The sequence below is a fragment of the Rana temporaria genome, chromosome 6, assembly GCF_905171775.1.
Source record: "Rana temporaria chromosome 6, aRanTem1.1, whole genome shotgun sequence".
Taxonomy (NCBI): Eukaryota; Metazoa; Chordata; class Amphibia; order Anura; family Ranidae; genus Rana; species Rana temporaria.
Genome location: NC_053494.1, coordinates 138072505 through 138097765, shown reverse-complemented (window position 1 = coordinate 138097765; position 25261 = coordinate 138072505). Strand labels below are relative to the sequence as shown.

At 44.6% G+C, this 25261-nt stretch overlaps 1 protein-coding gene across 1 annotated transcript in view; it reads left to right on the top strand.

Annotated features, from left to right (window-relative positions):
* Positions 1-10601, top strand: part of ACADL (acyl-CoA dehydrogenase long chain) — a 40190-nt gene extending 29589 nt beyond the window's left edge. Inside the window, exons 9-11 of the mRNA XM_040357444.1 lie at positions 846-973; positions 5573-5659; positions 10140-10601. Coding sequence (XP_040213378.1) covers positions 846-973; positions 5573-5659; positions 10140-10233 — 309 coding nt within the window. The 3' untranslated portion in view covers positions 10234-10601. The remainder of the gene's footprint in view (positions 1-845; positions 974-5572; positions 5660-10139) is intronic.
* Positions 10602-25261: the final 14660 nt, after the last annotated feature.

The following is a 25261-nucleotide window of genomic DNA, read 5'->3' as shown; positions in this document are numbered from 1 at the left end:
TTTTTTTTTACGGCGGAGTTCCACTTTAAGAGATTTAAAGTGTATTTCTAAGCAGAACTTTTCTTCTTTTTTTTTTATTTTTTTGGGGGGGGGGGAAGATAATGGGGGGGGGGGGGGGAGTTACTCTCAAAATTGTATTGCTGCACTTTACCCCACTGGGGAGATTATTCACTGGTGATCATTATCGGAAGGGAGAACTAAAATTTAGGTTGTCCCCAGAACAAAGGGCAAGTGGAAAAATTGGGAGATTACCTCTAACTTCCTGTTGCGTATCTGGGTCAGGAAGTGAAAAGAAATTTCCATAATTTGTACACAGACAACAAAAAAATAAACTGGCTGGGGTTTTAATCCTTCCATAGTCCTTTAAAAAAAAAAAAAAAAAAAAAGTTTTGATTATGCATACACTTTAACTAACAATAGATAACTGGTGTACCTAATTAAGTGTAAAATTATGAACAGATAGGACGTGAGATATAGCTGGTCTTATACTGTATCTAAACAAAGATGTATTATCATCCACTCCCCAAGTATTTGTAGAATTGGCTAGTATAAAAAAATCACTTCTAAAATAAAACATAAATATGTCCTCTCACTTTCCTGTTCATGTCATTTGTAGGTGGTCCTTCAAAGCGCGCCTAAAATGCACACTCGGTAAAGAAAATGAAGCAATTGCATATGGTGTGAATGTAGCAATGGAGGAAAGAATCTGTGAATTGGTTGCACAGCATTAATATTGTGCTGCCAGCTTTTCTAAAAATAAAAAAAACATTTAAATATTTTATGATTTTACAATAGCAAGGAAATGAATTTGTTCACTGAATACTTTCCATATCTTTTCTCTTAAGACCGTGCAGCACAAGCTGGCAGAGATGAAAACGCAGATCTGTGTGGGTCGCACCTTCATAGACAGCTGTCTCCAGCTTCATGCGGAAAAACGCCTGGACTCTGCCACTGCTTCCATGGCAAAATACTGGTATGCATGAGAAAACAAGAGGCCCTTGCTGTATAACAAGAACAAATACATTGCCCTGTGTTCCATCTTTAACAATTGTATTTGTATTGCAGTACTCTGGCATGTAGAGGGATGGGCCTATACTGTAGATTGGCTTACAGATGCAAACTTTAGATTGGCATGTTTTGCTGAATCGGTTTCCCAGCATTGCTGAGTAATACAAAACCATTTAAAAGGGTTAAACTGGTTGACCATGATCCTGGTCTCCATGGTGCTGTCCTTTTTGAGCTCTTTCACAAACTTGGCACTTCTTCCCACTTGATCTTTTCACAGCATTGTCTGGCCAAGTAAAAGTGGGCATAAAACTTCCCTATTTACAAGCACATAAAGTACAGGTCTTTTTTTATTTATTTTAACGCCGGGCTATGCGAGCTGACAAACTGGACTACATGCGCTTTCCTGGCTGCATTCTTACATTTTATGATGCTTTTTATGGACTTCTCATCAATAGCCTCCAAAAAGATTTTCGGTTTCTTACGTAAAGATTGCGCACAGACTCGCCATCTATTCTCACATCAAGTATTCTCCATCAACCTGTATCTGTTCAGCTGTTGTGAAAATAGATTCCAGCGGTCTGTCAGTTAAGGGTTGCCTAGCACTCCACTGTGTGTGTGTGTAATATATATATATATATATATATATATATATATATATAAATTATACACTTCTTTTTTTTTTTTTTTCAGGACAGTGTAGCAATCTTATATATATATATATATTTTTTTTTTTATGTCCATTATCCCAAGCAATAGGCTGAGATAATCTGAAAAATGATGTGCGCTCAGTGTGAAAAGAATTTTGAATTAGTAATACTGACAGCTGCACTTAAAGGGGTTGTAAAGGTAAATGTTTTTTCCCCTAAATAGCTTCCTTTACCTTAGTGCAGTCCTCCTTCACTTACCTCATCCTTCGATTGTGCTTTTAAATGTCCTTATTTCCATTAAGTGAAGGAGGACTGCACTAAGGTAAAGGAAGCTAAGGCTAGGGCAAAAGCGAATTCAGACTTGCCACTTAAATGGGTCACGCAGAAAACTTATCTGGGGGTGAAGGTCACGGCGAGCGTGATGGACTACCTGTCTCTCAACTTGCTGCCCCTTCTGACATTTTCCAAACAAAAAGCGCTGGCTTGGCAAAAGCTTCCCTTGTCCTTGATTCGTAGGATTAACCTCCTAAAGATGAAGATTCTCCCAGTTATATTGTATTTTCTGAGGAATGCTCCGGTATGGATACCGAAGTCCTTCTTTCGGAAACTGGATAGTATCACCAGCTCGTTTCTCCGGGCACCCAAAATGCCTAGGGTGGGGTTGAAGGTCCTGCAGGAACCATGGGGCCAGGGCGGGCTGGCGCTACCTGACTGGCGCAAGTACTACTTGGCTGGACAGTAGGTTTTCGTACATAGATGGCTGAGCTCAGACGCGGGAGATTCGGCTACTATACTTGAGGCAGCCCATCTGGGGTCTTATGAGTCCCTCCGTCTGGCTATCCATAGCGGTACGGGTAGAGATCTCCCTCTTACGGACTCTATGAAGGCTACTGTTAAGGCTTGGGAGGAGGTGGAGAAGTTGGACTGTCCAAGTTACAAAGGGTTTTCCCCCTCAACACCTCTGTGGATGAACCCAAAACTACAACAATTTTATAAATTCGATGACGCTGTAGGGTGGGCATCTAAGGGGGTTAAACTGCTTAAGGATGTTACTCGTGATGGGGTACTTTTGACGTTTGATCAAATGAAGGCCAAACATGATCTTCCGAACTCACAATTTTTCCGATATTTGAGACTGAGACATGCGTATCAGATGCAGTTTGGGATTCAGACGGTCGAATCCTTCCCTTCTAGATTAGAGGACCTACTTATGACAGAAGACCTGCCCAAGACTTTGTCAGTGACTTATAAAGAGTTATTTAAAGCCAGTCCTAAAGCATTACTGAAGTGCAGAGAGCGTTGGGAGGCAGAGGTTCCGGGTATACAGGGGGAGGAGTGGGATGACATGTGGGACCGTCCTTTTAAGTATTTGGTAGCGGCTAGGGACCGGCTGATTCAATTTGAGTTCCTGCACAGGGTGTATTATACCCCTGCCAGGTTGGCTTCGATCTATCCCTCAGTGCCCTCTGAATGTTGGAGGTGTACGTTTGCTCCTGCGGACGCGCATCATGTGTTTTGGGGCTGCCCCCAGATCCAGCAGTTTTGGACTGGGGTCACGACCTGTATAGCAGGGGTTCTGGGGGTACCTGTCCCGCAGGAAATCAGTGTCTGTTTACTCGGCCTGGTGGAGGAGGTGGTCCCGTCTAGGGCTCACAGAACGTTAATTAGTATCTTGCTGTTTTATGGGAAGAAAGCTATATTGCTTAAGTGGAGGAGTCCGGGGGCCCCGGAGGTTGCTTTCTGGAAAGGATTGGTAAATGCTATGCTTCCATATTATAAGGCAACGTATTTGTCTCGGGGGTGTGTGGGGAAGTTCGAGAAAGTGTGGAGGGCCTGGTATGAATCTGACCAGACGGTTGGGTAATGGGGCAGGATAATTGAACTTTGAGGATACCTGTGTTAAGTTATAGTGGAACTCATTCCAGGTGCATCGTGAACAGTGATTTGAGGCTCACAACTGAGAAGGAGAGGTATTATTTAATATGATCTCAGATAAGGATTGGCGGGGGAAGGGAACTGAGTAGAGGGGGGCAGGGAGGGTGTTATGTTGGTATATATGCCATCTGCGATGGCACGGTTATATGTTGCCGGTCATGTTAGCCGATAGGTAAGCTTGGCGGTGTGCCAAGGAATGTATGTTTTTTATGTCTAAAACCTTCAATAAACAGAAATTAAAAAAAAAAAAAAAAAAGGTAAAGGAAGCTATTTAGGGAAAAAAATGTACCTTTACAAACCCTTTAAAAAATATTGTACCTAACAATATTAAATACCAAAGAAACAATTGTTGCAGCGTCAAAACATGTGCATAAACAACGTCTCCATATAGTGCATTCAAATTCAAGTGCATATAGTGCCTCAAATCAATAGGTAGAACAGACTTTTTTGGACTTGATGGATTTATTATTATACCATGCAAAGGACGGACTTTTGTGCAAAAAATCCAGAAAACAATTTAAGAATTATTCTTATTTTTCTTCTTCTTCTTTTTTTTTTTTTTTTTTTATTCTTAAAAGTCCCAGACAATCAATAAATTAAAATGCAGTGTTCATGTGTACATCCTATTGTACGGGTGCTGTAGGTGATCACCCAATCGTGCTCCACTCCCAGATGAGAAGAATATATTTAAGCCTGTTAATGGAATGTAAGACCTTTTTATAAGATCTGACCTTGCATTTGTGAGTCTACCCCTCACTGTAGGTATGGAAAGTAACTTCCAGCAGGAGGGCCCATATAAATATTCAGTCACTTGGTCACGCTCTCCTAATCACCTCGCCACAATGTCGCACTACTATATATTAACCCAGAAAATCATATGGGGAATAGTGTATATAAAGAAAAGAGGGAAGAGAGCTTCATTGTGCAAAGTACATTCATAACATTAGTTTATTAAAAGAAAGATTATAAAGCTGATAAAGACACAGGCATTCGGTATACAATCTCGTTCAATGCCCCGGCGGCTATGCTGACGTCGCTACTTCCTCCACGCGACGCACCTTTCGTTATAAGAGTGGTCCTCACTGGGGTTCTCACAATGGCAGGATTAAATAACATCACATAAAATAGACACTAGAGAACACTTACTAGTGTTTGCCTATACCACAGCCGCCATAGTGTTGGAGTCCTGAGGATCCCCGGCCGGTGGAAGTAATTAAAAAGCTGACCAAATGGATAAACCAAAGATATTACACCCCAGTAAATCCATGTATGTACCAAGCAAGCTACATGGGAAAAACATCTTATAACAAGCTACTACAAAATAAAATGTTAAAACAAGTAAATCTGTACATGTACTAATTACAGTGGTAGCGTTTTCCAGGGACGCCATATACAATGAATAAAATAAGATTGTATATGAAGATTTATTCATTGTATATGGCATCCCTGGAATATGCTGTCACTTTAATTAGTACATACATGTACATGTGTCTTTGGATACCTACACCAGCACTGTCTTGTGGAAGGAAGACTGGGGAAAAGAGAAGAACTTGGGTACAAACTAGAGATCGTCAGTCATTGCAAGGTATCGGCTGAGCAGCACATTGTGGCCCAAATGGGCCTTATGAGCTGCGGAAAGCAAAACATAGTAAAGCAAATGGTGAATGCGCTACTCCAGTCCAGAGAGGTGGAGCCTTACAAGAAAAAATGGATGAACGAATGGTTCTTTTAGCAACACAAAGGCATTCTCTATTTTTTACGCTGCCTACTTACTTTTATTTTATTATTTATTTGTACTATTACAAAACCCAAAAAAAAGGGCATTTGGGTGCATATGGTCAGTAATATTTGATTAACTGTGCATTTTTCCTGTTTAAATACACCACTTCACTTCTCTCTCAGCCACAGATCCATGTTTTTGAATCTTGGTAAGTGTCATGTTGACCTTGTATGTATTTGATGGGGAAAATCTTCTCTTGCAGGGCATCTGACCTCCAAAACAGCATAGCCAATGAAGGTGTTCAGCTCCATGGAGGCTGGGGCTACATGTGGGAATATCCTATTGCAAAGTAAGTTGTTTGTTTTTATTTTTATTTTTTTCACTGAGCAACAGATATGTACAATGTTTATTTTGGTTAATTTTAAATAAATGTTAAAGTTAAAATGTGACTGCTGCAGGAATACTGTTAGGCCCCTTTCAGACGTCTGTTCCCCCTGTCCGTTCATTACAAGTCCGTTAACGGACTTGTAATGAATCCCTATGGGAACGCGTCCGTTAGCGGATGGAGCATCCGCTAGCGTCCGCGTCCGTCGGGATCCGGTTTTCGGACGGAAGAAAACCCTATTTTTCTTCCGTCGGGCGGAACGGAACTGATGCAGACGGTCCATCTGCATCCGGTTCCCCATAGGGCAGAGCGGAGCTCAGACAGGGCGGTCCCTGCACTGTGTGCGGGTACCGCCCTATCCACTGACAGCTCAGCGGGGATCCCCGCTGAGCCGACAGAGTGGACGAAAGAAACTGAAGGGACGTGTGAAAGAGCCCTAAAAGTAGAGAAGAAGGGGAGGACGCATCTTTTTTTAACATCCAATCAGTGGCGGAATTTTCATGGTCGCAACAGTCGCAGCCGCGACTGGGCCCTGTAGTTCCGCCAAGTCTGGGGGGCCCGCCACCCGCCCGCATGAGGGACACAGTCAGCGGGCATCTCCGCTGTTTGTCTCTGAACTCAGTGTGTGAAAAGCTTGGCCAGCGTGTGAGAAAGGTCCCGCCCTCCTCCTAGATCAGCTTGTGTGATAGATGCACATGAGCTGATCTAGGAGGTGGGCGGGACCTTTCTCACACGCTGGCCAAGCTTTTCACACACTGAGCTCCAAGATGCCCGCTGACTGTGTAATATCCAGCAAAGGTGCGGGGGATGGGGGGGGGGTGCCTCACGGCTCGTGCCGCGGCTGTGTCCCTCAGCGGAGCGGGAAGGAACCCGCCGCCCCCTCCTCTGTTTACATCCACAGAGGAGGAGGAGCCCGCGCTCGAGGGACACACCGCTGTGTGTATCAATCAACTGCTATGTTCGGAGGTCTGTGAGTTAAGGGGGGGGGGGAGCGTCTGTACTACTGGGGTCTGCACTAGGAGAGGTTTGCACCAAGGGGGGGTCTGTAACTGAGGGGGTGTCTGTACTGTACTGAGGGGGTGTCTGTACTGTACTGAGGGGGTGTCTGTAACTGAGGGGGGGGGTGTCTGTATTGAGGGGGTGTCTGTACTGTACTGAGGGGGTGTCTGTAACTGATGGGGGGGTGTCTGTATTGAGGGGGGTCTGTACTGCTGCGGTGTCTGTACTGTACTGAGGGGGTGTCTGTAACTAAGGGGGTGTCTGTAACTGAGGGGGTGTCTGTAACTGAGGGGGGTCTGTAACTGAGGGGGGTCTGTAACTGATGGGGGGTGTCTGTACTGTACTGAGGGGGTGTCTGTAACTAAGGGGGTGTCTGTAACTGAGGGGGTGTCTGTAACTGAGGGGGGTATGTACTGCTGGGGGGTCTGTAACTGTAATTTGACGGTAAGTCAATCAAGTGACAGAGCTGAGCAATCAATGCCAACCTTCACCACTGTGCCTCTTACTGATCCCATCCCCCCACCACTGATCTCATCCCTATTCCCCCCCCCCTATTACTTCTACAACAGAGGGGATGGGGGGATAGGGATGAGATCAGTGGTGGGGGGATGGGATCAGTAAGAGGCACAGGTGGTGGTGGGAGAGGATGGCACCACCGCTGCCACCTCCCTCAAGTACCACTGCTGGTACTTGAGTGGGGTGGTAGTGGTGATACTTGAGGGGTGGTGGCAGAAGTGGTACTTAAAGGGGGGGGGGGTGTTGTGGTATTTGAGGGTGGTGGTGCCATCCTCTCTCACCACCACCTGTGCCTCCTTACTGATCCCATCCCCCCCACCACCACTAATCTTATCCCTACCCCCCCCCCCCCCCCCCCCACCACTGATCCCATCCCTATCCCCCCCCCCCCCCCATTACTTCTACAACAGAGGTGATGGGGGGTAGGGATGAGATCAGTGGTGGGGGGATGGGATCAGTAAGAGGCACAGGTGGTGGTGGGAGCGGATAGCACAACCACTGCCATCGCAGCCACCCCCCCTCAAGTACCATTGCTGCCACCCCTCCTCAACACTAGCACTTCCACTGGTCCCATTCCTCCTCCCTACCAGCACTGTTACTGATCCCATTCCCCAGGTCAGGTTCAATTGATCCTATGATTGCTTCATAGGATCAGCAACAAATGTATTGCTTCATTTATGTGAAATCCCTGGTGATATGGCCAGCCCCTCTGCTTTCCTATTAAAAAAACTTACCACACTAGGCAGGAGCACACAGCATGGTCAGTACACTAGTTAGGCTGGTAACTCTGTGTGCTCTCCACCAATGATCAATAAATGTTTTACTTTGTTGTACAGTGTAAAAAAAAAAAATGAAGTATCAAAATCATGCTTTTCGGGGGGGGGGGGCCCTCATGATTTCTTGCACCGGGGCCCTGAAGTTTCTAGTTACGCCTCTGCATCCAATGCAATACTCCCAGCGCACACATTCCTGCACAAATCTTAGATTGGGTGCTGAAATGACCAACGGCTGGAACCGACTGCAATCATTCTGAATACAGTGGACTTTCAGAGAACTCTGATTAAGAAAAATCGTGAACCTGATTATTGTACAGCTGTAGTATGATGCTTGTTGATTAACTTTACCTATTGCCTGCTATTTTAAATGAGTATGCGGGATGACATTGCAGGACTCCTGAAAATGCTAGTTACATAGTTAGTCAGGTTAAAAAAAGACACAAGTCCAAGTTCTAAAAAAAAAAAAATACAATCCCATATACACAATCCTTTACTCACAATTGATCCAGAGGAAGGTGAAAAACCCCAACAAAGCATGATCCAATTTGCTACAGCAGGGGAAAAGATCCTTCCTGACCCCCCCAAGAGGCATTTGGATTTTCCCTGGATCAACTTTACCTGTGAATATCAGTACCCAGTTATATTATGTACATTTAGGAAAGAATCCAGGCCTTTTTTAACGCAATCGACTGAGCTGGCCAGGAACCACCTCTGCAGGGACTCTATTCCACATTTTTACAGCTCTTACTGTGAAGAAACCTTTCCATATTAGTTGCTGGGCTGTGTCTGGCTTCAATATGTTTAAATTGCTGACCTGGAAATAAGTAGGAGAAAAGATACAATTTTTAATTTGCACTTGTTCCATTCTGAAACTAATTTTATTAAGGCATATCTAAAATAAATGATTACATTTCTCCTTCCTCCCCACTTTCATTTTTATAACTTTTAGAGAAATGTTAACACAGGCCTGTATCACTTGGACAGTTTCATTATTTGCAGCCTGCTGTTCACTCACATTAAAGCAGTGCATACAATAATGGTATGCCATTTGTGTAAACTACTATTGCCATCATCCCCCATGTAATGGAGATTAGGTTCTATTCCTTTCTTGCTCTATTTAAATGTAACAAAGCCTTTGTCTGGCGTGCCACCTTAAGGCTACTTTCACACTGTGGCGCTTTGCAGGCTCCATAGTGCTAAAAATAGCGCCTGCAAAGCGCCCTGAAAGAGCCTCCTCTTTCACTCCAGTGTGAAAGGCCTAAGGGCTTTCACACTAGAGCAGTGCGCTGGCAGGATGCTCAAAAATGTCCTGCCAGCCGCATCTTGGAGGCACTTGTAGGAGCGGTGTACACACCACTCTTACAACACCCCTGCCCATTGAAATCAATGGTCATCGCCGCTGAACCATCGGCAAAGCGCCGCTGCAGTGGCGCTTTGCGGGCGGTTTTGACCCTTTTTCGGGGGTTAAAAGTGTCCCGCTAGCGGCCGAATAGTGCCACAAAAATGACGGTATACCGCCACTAAAAATAACAGCGCTTTACAGCCGACGGCGCAATGCCTCAGTCTGAAAGTAGCTAATAGAAACCTGGAAAAAAGATATAATATAATAGTCCATCAAGTCTGCCCATTTATTTTTTATTTTTTACATGTTTTGTATTTTTGTTTGTATTCAAAATTTCTCAGTCTGAGTGTTGCTGCAATCTTCAATACACTGTAAAAAAAAAACACGCACACGGGGGCACAAACACCCTAGTGCCGTGTATTAAAAGCAAAACTATATTCTACTCGCAAACATATAAAATTAGTCTTATCGGACACACAACTCCAGCAGGTAGGACGGGTGTCCTCATCCAATGCCACACAGTTATGAAGCTTACCATTTTCAAGAGACAAGACCCTTCGCTCTGAGGTAGGGGGGCTTGTCCTTCGGAACGTGCAAGCCTTACGTTTTTTTACAGAGTCTATAGAAAACCCTGGGGTTATACCCTCTGACCCCCAAACTTCATGGTTCATTCTGAGAATCGGGGTTATGGTTCTCAGCCTAAACCTACTGCATGTAAATATTGTTTTGTATAGTTTTCTATGAGAGTCTGTCATTATTTGAATATTGCTGATCAGTAATGGAAGCACCGCTTGCACTCTTTCTTTTGCAGAGCCTACGTGGATTCTCGAGTACAGCCAATCTATGGTGGCACCAATGAGATTATGAAGGAGCTTATTGCAAGAGATATTGTAAAGGACAAATGAGCTTCCTTTGTAGACCACACCCAGTGCCTATAATAAATGTGAAATGGTTTGTCCAAATTGCCAACTTTTTGATACTGACTGATTTGAGATATCGTAACCTGTGTATTTAAGGCCTCATTCACACAGGGGCCTTTAAATGTACACCTGTGTGAGGGTCGTGTTTTAGCTATAGGGTCTTGTGATTAATGCATGTGGCCTTAGAGACCTGCAGATGCCTCTGTTTAGTCTCCTTCACATTGCTCTGAGTACTCCGTGTCCCATTCGATCTGTTTATCTTATCGCCATTGTTAATTGTCTGGGGCTTTATTCGTTTAAAGTCGGCCATAGAAGGTTCAAAATTCTGCCGACTCAGCAGGAACCAGCCAAATTTCAATCCATCTATGTGCAGGCTAGTTGTTCTTTATCTATTGATTGACTACAGTACAACCAGTCTGTTTTTTTTCCCCATTTGATTCCTGCCAGTGGCTATAGCCACCAGCAGTGATCATTGTATTCTGACAGCTGGGAAACCTCCTGCTGTCAAAATAGGAAAGAATATTGCATAATGTACAGCCCACCTAGGTGTCTAACTCATGTCCAGACTGTAAGTTTGTGTTTTATGACAATGTTGTGATCTTTTTTTTTTTGGTGACGGGTGAAAGTTAATTATTATTATTTTTTTTTTTTTTTAATGTACACTTTGTCTAAACTATGAGTAACCTTTTTCCAATAAATTTTCATAAAGTTAAATCGCATGGGTCCTTTTATTGGTAACCACTTTACACAATTTATACATGGAACCTGGCTCGGCCCCGCCGCTTCTCACTCCTCATTGGCTGTGATTGACAGTAGCGAGAGCCAATGGCGGAAGAGACCTGCTGCTGCTCTTGTGTCCATCGCTGGATTGAGATGGGACTCTGGTAAGTATTAGGGGGGCTGCTGCACAAAGAAAGTTTTAAACCCTCATGCAAAGAGTGCATTTGGGGGAACGGTGCTCTTTGTGAGCTGTATGCCTGGGGACCCTGTATATGCCTTTAGAGCAGGGGTGGGCAATCTCAGCCCTCCAGCTGTGGTGAAACTGCAAATACCATCATGCCTCTGCCTCTAGGAGTCATGCCTGTGATTGTCAGGGTCTTGCAATGTCTCATGGGACTTGTAGTTTCAAAACAGCTGGAGGGCAGAGTTTGCCCTCGCCTGCATTAGAGTGACTGATTCATACTGTTGGGACATACAGTGTAAGGAGATGCTAATGCCATCCCCTCCAGCCATCTGTCTGTTCTCTGTGCTAATTGACCCTGATATTGTGTGAAGATGTCCTGTGTTTACACTTATGATAATGTGTATTGTATAGCAGTTGAGCGAGGAGATGTGACGTCTACCCTGAAAGGTCATATCTATGAGTCGCCTAGTCTGGGTAAATGATTAGTTAATTAGCTCATGTTAATTAATGTTCTGGTTACCTCCTCTTTAAACTGCATATAAGGTTGTATTCTTGGTTCTTGGTTGTATTGTATTCTTGGTTCTATTAAACACTCCAGGGCAGATCCACAGACATCTGCGCCGTCGTAACTTATCTTTTTTAGTTTGAATCCTCAACGAATCCGCGCCATAAGTTACAGCGGCATAGTGTATCTCTCGCGGCGTAAGGACGCGGAATTCAAATGGCTGTGATTTATGTTAATACGTCGTGACCCAACGTAAACAACGTTTTTTTGGAACTGCGCGGGAAGGACGGCCATACTTAACATTGAGTACGCCTCAGTATAGCAGCTTTAACTATACGCCGGAAAAAGCCGAACGCAAACGACGAAAAAAAATGCGCCGGACGTACATTCGTGGATCGCCGTAAATAGCTCATTTGCATACTCGACGCGGATTTCGACAGAAACGCCACCTAGCGGCCGCCAAAATATTGCACCTAGGAGCCGATGGCGTACGAAGATGTACGCCTGTCGGATCCATCCGAGATGCCGTCGTATCTTGTTTTGTGGATATAAAACAAAGATACGACGCAGGAATTTTGAAATTACGCCGGCGTATCAGTAGATACGCCGGCGTAATGTCTTTGTGGATCTGCCCCTCCATGTTCAGCAGACAAACAAGTCTCTTCTCGTTGTGAGCAGATGGAATATCTGATATCTATATCCAGACTGATAGAAAGCGGTATATGACGGAAGCACTCAAGCTGAGTGTGGGACGTTCCGTTACAGGTTATAACCCCTGTCATGCTCTTTTTTTTTTGACCATCTGTGTCCCATTTTTATTTCCCTTCACTTTCTGTGTACTATAGCCAAAACGCAAAGTGAAGGAATCCATGGTTGTCACCAGAACTAGTGTCCCTTCTATTCCTGTTCTGAGGACAAACCTTGGGATTTTTTTTTTTTTTACTCTTGATGATAACGGTAAACAGGATAAAGAGAGAGGATGAAGCTCCCTAATGGAGACACAAATCGCAAAACAATAGCTAACAGTTGTACTAATCCCTCTTCTCTTTGTCCTAAATGAAATAATGAAAAAAAAATGTTGCCTTCAGTTACTTTGCAGCAGGGGTAGGCAAGCTTTTGAGCACAATGTGCCGAAAAATATTTTCAAAGAAATTGTGTGTGACGATTTTATAACAAAAAAATTTCAACTTCACACTCTCAATCACGAAAAAGATTTTTTTTATAAAGTAAATTCTGTAAACTACCTGAGTAGTAGTGAGAAATTAACATCCTGCATTCATGCCTCAGATCAGCCCCCAATTCCTGCACCTTAACACCTCAGATCCCTGTCCCCCTCCTGCTCATCTGCCCCACCACTGTAACCCCCCTGCTTGTCTTCCCCACCACTGTAACCCCTGCTCGTCTGCCCCACCACTGTAACCCCCCCCCTGCTTGTCTTCCCCACCACTGTACCACCCTGCTCTTCTGTCCCACCACTGTAAACCACTGTACCTCCCTGCACATCTGCTACACGGCCGTACCCCCAAGCTCTTCCGTCGCACCACTGAACCATCTTCTCATCTGTCCTAAAACTGAACTTATCTGCTCCACCACTGTATCCCCCTTTCTCATCTTCCCCACCACTGTACCTCCTTTCTCCTCTGCCCTGCCACTATACCCCCCTGTACATCTGCCCCACCTCTGTACCCCTGCTCTTCTGCCCAACCACTGTAACCCCCTGCTCATTTGTGCCACCAATGCACCTCCTTTCATATCTGCCCCACTGCTGTACCCCCCTGCTCTTCTGTCCCACCGCTGAACCTCCTCATCTGCCCCAACACTGAACCCCCCTGCTCAACTGTCCCACCATTGTACCCCCTACTTTTCTGTCGCGCTGTGAGCCCCTTCTCATCCCTCCCACTACTGTACCTCCTACACATCTGCCCCACCACTGTACCCCCTTGCTCTTCTGCCCCACCACTGTACCCCCTTGCTCTTCTGCCCCACCACTGTACCCCCTTGCTCTTCTGCCCCACCACTGTACCCCCTTGCTCTTCTGCCCCACCACTGTACCCCCTTGCTCTTCTGTCCCACCACTGTAACCCCTTCCTCTTCTGTCCCACCACTATATCCCCTTGCTCTTCTGCCCCACCACTGTACCCCCTTGCTCTGCTGCCCCACCACTATATCACCTTGCTCTTCTGCCCCACCACTGTAACCCCTTTTCTCATCTGCCCCACCACCTCCGTTTTGCTGTTCAACACTGCGGTATGTATTTCACATAAATGGAGCTTTCATTTTGTTGTATTTGATTACAACTTTTTATTGGGGGGGGGGGGGGGGGCGATTTTTATTATATGAAGAAAAAATACAAAATGTTGGGGGGGGAAAAAGGCTCTCTACTTTCTGTCATAAAACATATCCAATAAAAAAAAGAATTCTTCATAAATTCAGGGCAAAGGGTTTTCTGCTACATGTCTTTGGTTTAAAAAAAATCACAATAATTGTGTATTAATTTTGTTTGTGTGAAAGGTCTAACAATGGTATATTTAAGTAGTTATGATGCTATGCTATTGATGGCAGTGATCAACAACTGATCGTGCGACTCTGATGGGGTGGCGGACAATTTGGTGCTAACAGGCACTATCTGGGACGTTCACTAACTGACACTGACATCACTTGTGGTATTAATACAGTGATCAGTGATAATGCTGTACACTGTACTAATGACACTTGCTGGGAAGGGGCTAACATCAAGGGGTTAACACTGTGCCTAACAGTGTGTAATATGTGCTGCTTTTACTAACCAATCTGACAGTTTTTTTTTCTCGCTGTTTGCAGGGAGAAGAAACAGCCAGATCACTGACTGTTCTGTGATTGGCTTTAGCCGATCTGCAGGTCTAGGCCACAAATCATTGGCTGGAACCTGCTGTCAATATCCCGCTGTAGCCAGTGACAGCAAAGATTTGCAGGGGCCCTGCACATGTGTGCCCCTAACCCGGAACAGGCTGGATCACGTACATGTACATGATACAGCCTGCCCGTGCCACCCACCAGCAGTAAATGTACTGTGAGTGGGTGGATAGTAGTTGATGGCATTGAAACAGAGGAAAGGTAAATGTTTACCAGACAAGGTGCATTTGGGTATGCTTTCCATGCCCACAAAACCTTCACTGAAGTACATGGTACGTCGGGTGAGAAGACACTCCAGTTTACTGCATGGGCATCTGGCAGGATTTCCTTTGCTCTGTATTTTCTAGGACAGTGATGGCGAACAATGGCACCCCAGATGTTTTGGAACTACATTTCCCATGATGCTTAACTACACTGCAGAGTGCTTGCGAATCATGGGAAATGTAGTTCCATAACATCTGGGGTGCCAAGGTTCGCCATCACTGCCCTAGGATAATGAACATGGGCATTGAAGGCAGAAGACTGGGATCAGGTAATCTTAAAATCCAACTTTTTCTTTTTCTAAATACCTTTTCTACAGGTAGGGGGCGCCTGGAGGGGCCTGGGACAGTATGTGCAGACCTTGCATTGTACTGCAAGGTCCACTTTACGCAGATCTGATAGTCTGTCAAAAGCTCCATCTAGGCTGCCTAGCTAAAAGGCAGTAATTTAGTATCAGCCTTCAACAGAAAACTTTGCAAAAGATACGCAAAATAAAGGTATACAGTGAGGTGCGATGTCAAACATATTAAAAATAGGTCTATACACTATAAAGTATAACTAAAGGAAATACTTTTTTTTTACCTTTTTGAATAGAATAGAGATGAATTGGAACACCTGTTTTTATTGCTACCTCTGCCCCCATCGGGAGGATTCAACCTCTCTATCATTTTTCCCCTTAGAACAGTAATAGAGAGGAAACCTTCCAATGGAGACACTAGTTCTGGTGACCCCTAATGGATTCCCTTAATTTGCAAGGATTTCCTCTAACTTCCTGCTTTTGGCTATAGGACAGGAAGTGAATGTAAATCTCCAAAATGGGACACGTGTGGCAAAAAATAAAGTTTTGCCTGTAGTTGTACTTCTCCAGAAGTGATATCCACAGCTTGCATGACCAATAGGCAAGGTATGTACTTGGTGGCCACTGCAGAGTACAAATAGTCTTCCACTAGACATTCGAGGCGGTGCACCTGCACCGATGCCAGATTGGGAGCAGTGGCTGTGTGCATGCAGTCGTTTTGTCCTAATTGACATGAATAGGACTGCCTAGTCAGGTAGTGAGGGGCAGCTAACCAGTTCTTTAAAGGAGTTGTAAAGGAAAAAACATTTTTGCCTAAAATTAATGTCTGCAAGGTAGACAGACAGAATAGTGTAATGATTCTGTTAAAAAACAAGTAAATAACTAATAAATTCCTTCATCTATATCACCTCCGGCATTCTAGTTTCTGTTCTCTCATTCACTTCCTGGTTTGCGGCGCTTGTTCATGTAAGAACTACATTTCCCAGTATGCATTGCGGCACGCCCAGTAATTTACACCTCCTTGAAGTCTCTAACACGTAGAGAGCGTCCTGCCACACAGATGTAGTTCCCAGGAGGGGGCGAGCACGTTACTGACCACCGCAGTAAAGCCTCCCTTCACGGTGGTCAGTAAAATCAGACAAGCAGGAAGTGAACAGAACAGAGAAGAAATAGAGCAACTTCTGAGCAAAAACGAACAATGAGGAAGTGAAAAGAAGAATGTCTGCAGGTAAAGGATGCTTATTATGAAAAAAAAATTCCTTTACAACCCCTTAAAGGCTGGGTTCACACCTATGCAAATTGAATGCGCGTTTCTCCGCATTCAATGCGCATAGCAGGAGAATGTGACTGGCTCCCTATGGAGCCGGTTCACATATCTCCGCAGTGGGTCCAGTGCGGTGTGCTGGAAAAATGTGTGCCTTTTTTGGTGCATTTAGCCCTGGTTCACACTGAGTACGATTGTCGGCAATGGCACTGTCCTAATCAGTGCGACGCCGCATCTGCGATTTCAAAAAGTAGTTCCTGTACTACTTTTTGCAATTTCGGGCCGCGATTTACATTAAATTGCGGCTGAAATCGCGGCAAAATCGCAGCCGCGAAATCGATTTTGAATTCGCAGCAGTGTGAACCTAGGTTTAAGGTTTGATTTCAGCCCAAAATTCGGGACCTGAACCGGTGAATGAGCACGCATCGGACCCCTGCTGCACACCGCTTGTGGCGGCAGGGTGGACCCGGCCTAATAGAATGCGGGCTACCTAAATGTGGTCTAAGTTATTATGCGCTCTGCAGTGACCACCAAGTGAACTAGTTCCCCATTTGTCACATGAGCTGCGGGTGTCGACCCTGGAAAAAAAAGTAAAACTATAGGCAAAACATATCTTTTTTTTATTTTTATTTTTTTTATGCAATTTGTGTCTGACAGTGTGTACATTCGGGACTGTGTACCTGCACTGATGTCAAATTGGGAGTAGTGGCTGTGTCCGTGCAGCCACTGCATCCCAATTGGCATACACCATTACTGTGCATACGGCTGTTTTTTGTTTTTCTGTTAGTTGAACTATAGACTTGTGTCTTTCTTTTCTACCTAATGCAGGACGGGATGCACAGAACACCTCTGCATGGGGTAACCTGGAGTACGCCCTTGTAAATGAGGCCTAAACCAGCCCTATAAGGCCTGTTCACACCTGAGCGATTTTCTGCTTCTGTGATTCATTTATATAGACCCTGCTCACCTTGTCGCATGTAGCCAAATGCCTATCGCTCAAAACTTCATGAGCTTCCTTTAGGCTCAGTTCACATCTATGCATTTTTTTTAGCATAAACGCACCACAGTCCATTTAACATTGTTGCCTATGGGACACATTCACATACATGCTTTTTTTTTTTTTTTTTCTTTCCCAGCTGCTGCATTTTTGGAAAGGGTCCAGGACTTTTTTAAGGCTCCATTCAGTCCTAAGCGTAGTGTTTTTGGAGCAGCGCCATTCATTTGAATGGGCCTCCCTCCGCTCCAAAAAAATGCTCCCAAGAAGCTTGTGTACCAATTGCGCAATTTCGCCCGCAATTCCAGTACACCCAGGTTTGAACAGAGCCCAAAATTGTGTGTTTTTGGTTCAATAGGCTTCAATGGAGGAGCTGAAAAAAAAGCGCAGTTTTGCAGCAAATTGGGTTTTGTGTTTTTTAATCCACCCAACATCAAATTGGCCAAAAAATTGAAAGCCTAAAAAATGCAAAACGCATCAAACAAGATGTAAAAGGATCAAAAGCAAAATGCATAGGTGTAAACCAAGCCTCGAGTAGATTAACATATTTTTGGCCCCATAGACTTCAACGCCTGCAAACATGTGACCTGAGCAATTTACGAGCATTTTGTTACTTGTTTTCTGGCTAAACAGCAGCTCTCCACCCCCTGATCTCCTTCCCCTGGTGCTTTCTATTAGTTAAAACCAAAAGACTTGAAGCTTGAATACACACTTTCAAATAGAAGCACCTTAAAAAAATCGCTCTGTTCAGGTGTGAATGCGGTTTAATGCCTAATACACACAATGAGAAAGTTTGATGGAAAATACAGCTTTCGAAGCGATTGTCCGATAATCTGATCGTTTGTACACAGCTTTCGAGAGCCAATCGCAAAAATGTCCGAAGGGACAAGCACAAAAAATGTTCTCGATGAAGCGCAAACGATTTTTGCTTAATCAGTACAGTATTCATCTGTAAAAAAATCACCAAAAAAAAAGTGACCAACACTGCTCAGAAACAAAATAATACATGATAATACAAGACATTACGTGATCGTAGGAAGTGGTATTCCTTCTTGCGAGAATTTTCGCTGCTCTAGTAACCTATTTATTTTCAATATGAGACTAGCATGCATTAAAAAAAAAATATAATTTGTCTGATATTCTCATCGTGTGTGCTTGAGCAATGCGGCTGCATTACATTTTTTGTATGGTGTGTTTTTTTTTTTTTTGGAGCGGCACCATTTATTTTAATTGAACCTCCATTAGTTCCAAAAGTACGACAAAGGAGCCAAATTTTGGCACTGGGCCAGGCGTGTTTGGCGTCACCTATTTTGCCACAACTTATTTCTTTTTTTTTTTTGCAAAATCACGTTTGGGACGCCAGTATTAACCACTTCCATACCGGGCACATATACCCCCCTCCTGACCAGGTGAAATTTCAGCTTCCGGCACTGCGTCGCTTTAACTGACAATTGCGCGGTCGTGCGACGTGGCTCCCAAACAAAATTGGCGTCCTTTTTTCCCCACAAATAGAGCTTTCTTTTGGTGGTATTTGATCACCTCTGCATTTTTTTTTTTTTTGCGCTATAAAACAAAAAAAGCAACAATTTTGAAAAAAAATTCAATATTTTTTACTTGTTGCTATAATAAATAGCCAAATTTTTTTTTTCCAACAAATTTTTTCTCAGTTTAGGTCGATACGTATTCTTCTACATATTTTTGGAAAAAAAAAAAAAAAAAATACAAAAAAAAAAAAAACGCAATAAGCGCTTACAAAATATGGGACAGAATTATTATTATTATTTTTTATTTTTTTATTTTTTTTACTAGTAATGGCGGCGATCTGCGATTTTTTTATTGGGACTGCGACGTTATGGCGGACACATCGGACACTTTTGACACATTTTTGGCGCCATTCACATTTATACTGCGATCAGTGCTATAAATATGCACTAATTACAGTATAAATGTGACTGGCATTGAAGGGGTTAACACTAGGGGGTGAGGAAGGGGTTAAATGTATAGCCTAGGTGTGTTCTAACTGTGGGGGAAGGGGGGTGACTGGGGGAGGTGACCGATCTGTGTCCCTATGTACAAGAGACACAGATCGGTCTCCTCTGTCCCCTGACAGGACGTGGAGCTCTGTGTTTACACACAGAGCTCCACGTCCCTGCTCTGTCACTGCTGATCGTGGGTGCCTGGCGGACATCGCGACCGCCAGGCACGCGCATCGGCATCTCGGGGACGCGCCGGGCGCGCGCGCGCCGCCGCCGGCACGCTCGCGCACCCCTCAGTGGCCGGAGGAATCCAGGACGTCAATTGACGTCCTGTTGAGTTTCCAGGGCCACTGTGAATCCGTCATTTTACATGCGGCTGGTATTCAAGTGGTTAATAACGGCACTACAGGCGCGTTGTGCATTTTGCTGCTATTTTAGAATCACAGCCAAAATAGCGCGATTCTACTTGCGATTCCGATACGCTCCAATATGAATGAGACCCATTTGTTTTTTCCTTATGGTTTCTTTAGTGTGGCAGAAATCAAGTTGAAAGATGAGTATTTATAAACACCAATGAAGCCAGACAAATAATCTAAACTTTGTTTAACAAAAACACAAAAATCATGAGAACTACAAAACAGATGAGCCTCCAGGTCAAGGCTCCATGCACACTGGATGCTAAAATAATGTTATAAAAACGTTAGCGTTATATTCATTTTTTTCAATGGATCAAAAACGCAAAAAAAGCTGACGAGCCACGTTTTTGAGTGTTTATTAGCGTTTTTCTGCGTTTTTTGGGGTACAAAAACGGCACTTTGAACGTGATTTTCGGGCGTTGAGGAAAAAAGCCCATAAACTCCACTGCTCATTAAAGCTGAAACACGTCCATGTGTGCATGGACACATAGGCTAACATTGAGTGGAGTTTATGGGCTTTTAACCGCTTAAAGGGGTTGTAAAGGTAAATGTTTTTTTACCTTAATGCAACAAAAAAAAAACATCTGACAGCACCGGCCCCCCCGAACCCCCGTTTTTCTTACCTCACCGTTCGAAAGTCCCGGGCGCGTGCTTGTCATCCTGTTCGGTTCCCAGCCTGGCCGTTGATTGGCTAGGCTGGGCGGATTGATAGCAGCGCAGCCATTGGCTGGCGCTGCTGTCAATCACAGCGGATCACGCGGCGCACCGGGGGGCGGGGCCGAGTGATACAGTCGGCGGCTATGGCCGCCGCTGTATCACGGGAGCGCGCTCGCAAAAGCTTTCCACCATGCAAGCTTGCTCGCATGAAGGTAGAAAGCTTTTGCGAGGAGGAGCCGAGACAGCCGCCGAGGGACCCCAGAAGACCGGATTCGGGGCCACTCTGTGCAAAACGAGCTGCACAGTGGAGGTAAGTATAACATGTTTGTTATTTTTAAAAATAAAAATTTCTGCCTTTAGTGTTCCTTTAAGGACCGCCCACGCCATATATATGTCGGCAGAATGGCACGGACAGGCATTATCACGTACCTGTACGTGGCCCTTTAAATGCCTGCCGTGTGACCGTGACCCTGCCGCCTTCCCCGTGAGTCGGACTGCGGGTCCCGTGGACTCGATCGCTGCAGGGATCCCCTCGATCGCCTCACAGAGGTATAGAGCGGGGAGATGCTTGTGTAAACAAGCATCTCCTTGCTCTACCTAGTGAGAATGACACTGATCTTGACTTTGTGTACTCCGTGGAGATCAGTGTCATGTGACACAGAGCCCACCCCCCTACAGTTAGAAACACAATGCAGGGAACACTTAACCCCTACAGCGCCACCTAGTGATTAACCCCATTCACTGCCAGTGTCATTTTCACAGTAACCAGTGCATTTTTATAGCACTGATCGCTGTGGAAATGACAATGGTCCCAAAAATGTGTCAAAAGTGTCTGATGTGTCCGCCATAATGTCGCAATGACGAAAAAAATCACTGATCGCCGGCATTACTAGTAAAAAAAAAAAAAATTATAAAAATGCCAGAAAACTATCCCCTATCTTGTAAACGCAATAACTTTTGCGCAAACCAATCAATAAACGTTTATTGCGATTTTTTTTTTTTACCAAAAATATGTAGAAGAATACGTATCGGCCTAAACTGAGGGAAAAAAAATGTTTTTTATATATTTTTTGGGGATATTTATTATAGCAAAAAGTAAAAAATATTGCATTTTTTTCAAAATTGTCGCTCTATTTTTGTTTATAGCGCAAAAAATAAAAACCGCAAAGGTGATCAAATACCACCAAAAGAAAGCTCTATTTGTGGGGAAAAGGACGTCAATTTTGTTTGGGAGCCATGTCACACGATCGTGCAATTGTCAGTTAAACCGACGCAGTGCCGAATCGCAAAAACTGGCCTGGTCTTTGACCACCCAAATGGTCCTGGCCTGAAGTGGTTAAAAAAACACCCAAACTATAATAAACTGCAGTTTAGCAGCTCCAGTGTGCATGAGGCCCAATTCTCTCTGTTTTGATTTGCTGCATCCTTTTACCAACTGCCATTTGTGGGATCTGACATTCTGTATCCGTGGAGGGAGAGTTTCCGGGACACATGGATGTTATGGGGATAATCAAAGTAAAATGAAATGATGAATTATAGACCTGATCGTTTTTTTGAAAGAAATTGCCTTGATCCGATCTACTATAGCACAAACATTTTTTTTTTTTTGCAAAGTGCAAAAATGTTTTCTTTGCAAAGTGCACAGTCTATTTGCCTTTAGTAAATCAACCCCTCTGTGTGCAGGTAGGGAAATGGGAAAGATCTCCCTCTTATCGGCTCTTTTCTTTCAATGGGCCGGGGTCATATATATGTAAACACACACATGCATCCGTGTTTGACCTTTGGGGTGCACACCCTAATGCAATAAGCTGCGCACCCCTGTGTGTTTATTGTCTCAATTAAAACCACTGAGTCATTGGTGTCTGCTGTTTCTTTCCTTAATCAGCATGAATCACTTCTGACACATTTTCCTGACACCAAGAGAAAAATGGTGACAGGGGAGGGATCTCCATCTGATTGACAGCCTCAGCTCTGTTCCTGTGTGCTTTGTAGAGGGGGGTGTGTCCCTTTCCTCCAATCAGCTCTCAGTTCTTCTCACTGAGCTATGAAGAGTGTAACTTCAGCTCTCCGCCCCCTTTTTTCTGAATTCTCAGACAAGCTTATACATTCAGCAGTTTGAACAGATGTAGAAAAAAGTACAAAGGGCTAGATTCAGCAAGAATTTACGCCGGCGTATCTATAGATACGCCGGCGTAAATTCAAAGCTGCGCCGGCGTATCTTCTTTCTGTATTCAGAAAGCAAGATACGCCGAAATTAGGCTAAGATCCGACTGGCGTAAGTCTCTTACGCCGTTGTATCTTAGGGTGCATATTTATGCCGGCCGCTAGGTGGCGCTTCCGTCGTTTTCGGCGTAGAATATGCAAATGACCTAGATACGCCAATTCACAAACGTACGTACGCCCGGCGGAATTTTTTACGTCATTTGCGTAATGCTTTTTCCGGCGTAACGTTGCTCCTGCTTCTATGAGGCGTAAGCTATGTTAAGTATGGACGTCGTTCCCGCGTAGAATTTGGAATTTTTTATGTCGTTTGCGTAAGTCGTTCGCGAATAGGGCTGGACGTAATTTACGTTCACGTCGAAAGCAATGACCATTTGCGGCGGAATTTCGAGCATGCGCACTGGGATTCTTTCACGAACGGCGCATGCGCTGTTCGTAAAAAACTTAAAATATGCGGGGTCAACAATAATTTAAATAAAACACGCCCACATCATCCCCATTTGAATTAGGCAGGCTTACGCCGGCCCACATACGTTACGCCGCCGTAACTTAGGGCGCAAGTTCTTTATGAATACGGAACTTGCGCCCTAATTTACAGCGGCGTAACGCGCCCGCACTAAATTACGCAGGGCTATCTGAATCTAGCCCCAAGTATGTAGGAGATTGGTTTCATCTCTGTGTATCACCTGAGGCCAGTCACTTCACTGGGTATATGTGAGGCTTTACAACCACTTTGGTGGCTTTTACTTCCTCTTTTGCTCCCTGCTAATTAAAACCATAATGGGCTAGTATGCATCGCTTACTAGCCCATTATGTGACACTTACCTGCAAACGAATCCAGCGCTGTCCCCTGTGCAGGCTGTGTCCATCTTCTCACCTATCTTCCTTCCGGGGACGCAGACTCCAGCTCTGTGATTGGCCGGGACTGCGTGACGTCACTCCTGTGCATGTGTGCGGGAGCCGTCAGTAACAGCACGCACTAGGGAAGAAATGGCACGGAGGTCCGTTTCTTCCCAGCGCATACGCTGATTACATCATTGGCGCACTACAAGTAAAATATCTCCTAAACGGCACATGTTTAGGAGATATTTTCACTCCCTATAGGTAAGTCTTATTGTAGACTTACCTATAGGTAAAAAGTAAGGAGGGAGGGTTTACAACCACTTTAAGTCAGATTCAGTCAAGCTGACTCGATCATCCAGAGCAGAAGATTATTGATTTGCAGCAATCTGCAGTGCGGAGATGATTAAGCCATACATCTGATCGTATTTTTGATTGTAAGATTGTAAGAATGCATGGTGGAAACAGAGATACGATTGATGGCTTACAATCCCCACTTTCCTGTGTGGTGTGATGATTGATCGTGGCGTTGGTTATCAATTTGTTCTAGCGTGAGAGATCGATTGTAAAGTGGTGATTTATCAATGTGTGTATGGCCACCATAATTATAGTGGAGTTCCCTTCATTCTGAGAGATTTCCTCGGACTTCCTGTTGTGTTTCTGGGACAGGAAGTGAAGAGAAATGTTCCCAATGACAGCAAAAAAATGAAAAACACAAACTATGGGCCAGATTCACAAAGGGGATACGACGGCGTTTCTCCTGATACGCCGTCGTATCTGTTGTTCTATCTATGCGACTGATTCATAGAATCAGTTACGCATAGATAGCCATAAGATCCGACAGGTGTAATTGTTTTACACTGTCGGATCTTAAGATGCAATACCGCGGCCGCCGCTGGGGGGAGTTTGCGTCGTAAACCAGCGTCGGGTATGCAAATTAGGAGTTACGGCAATCCACGACGGTTTTTCGCGTTCGCTACGTCGCCGCTTGTCTAGTTTCCCGTCGCAAAGTTAGTTGTTTTTTTTGGTGCCTCAACTTTACACAGCCCACATATGTGCTGTATAAAGTATGGCCGTCGTTCCGATTCGAAATTTAAAAAATAACGTCGTTTGCGTAAGCCGTCTGGGAATACGGAATTACGCTACGCGCGTCGCCGTTCTAAAAAATTACGTCACTTCGCGCAAAGCACAGCGGGAGTTGGGAAACGGAGCATGCGTGGTAGGTCTGGCGCGGGAGCGCGCCTAATTTAAATGCCACACGCCCATTTGAATTGGCCCGCCTTGCGCTGGAGGCCGCCGGCGTAGGTTTTCATCGCAAGTGCTTGGTGAATCAGGCACTTGCGATGAAAAATTGCGGCGGTGTAACGTATCTACGATACGTTACGCCGCCGCTCATCTACGTGAATCTGGCCCCATATTCCTGCTCTATGCTATTGAAAACTAATACAAAAATTAGTATGCTTTAATGCAGTTTCCAGAATAAACGCTCTTTCCAGTGTAACATTGTGCGATCTTGTCGCTGTGTGTGGTGGATGAGTTGCTCTGCTGTACACATGTGGCGATGATGTCACACACAACACTCCGCCACCCTTCTCATTCATAATATTTACATCATGACGTAGCCTGTTACTTCGCTCCCCGCCCCCCGTACAATACTCGTCTATTCCGCCCCACTGTTCGGATTTCATTGGCTTATCGTTCACTTAATTTGCTTAAACACGCCTAGCCCTCCTGCTATTGGACGCGAGTGAAACGTGCCCTCCTAGCCGGCGATTGGCCCCCACGT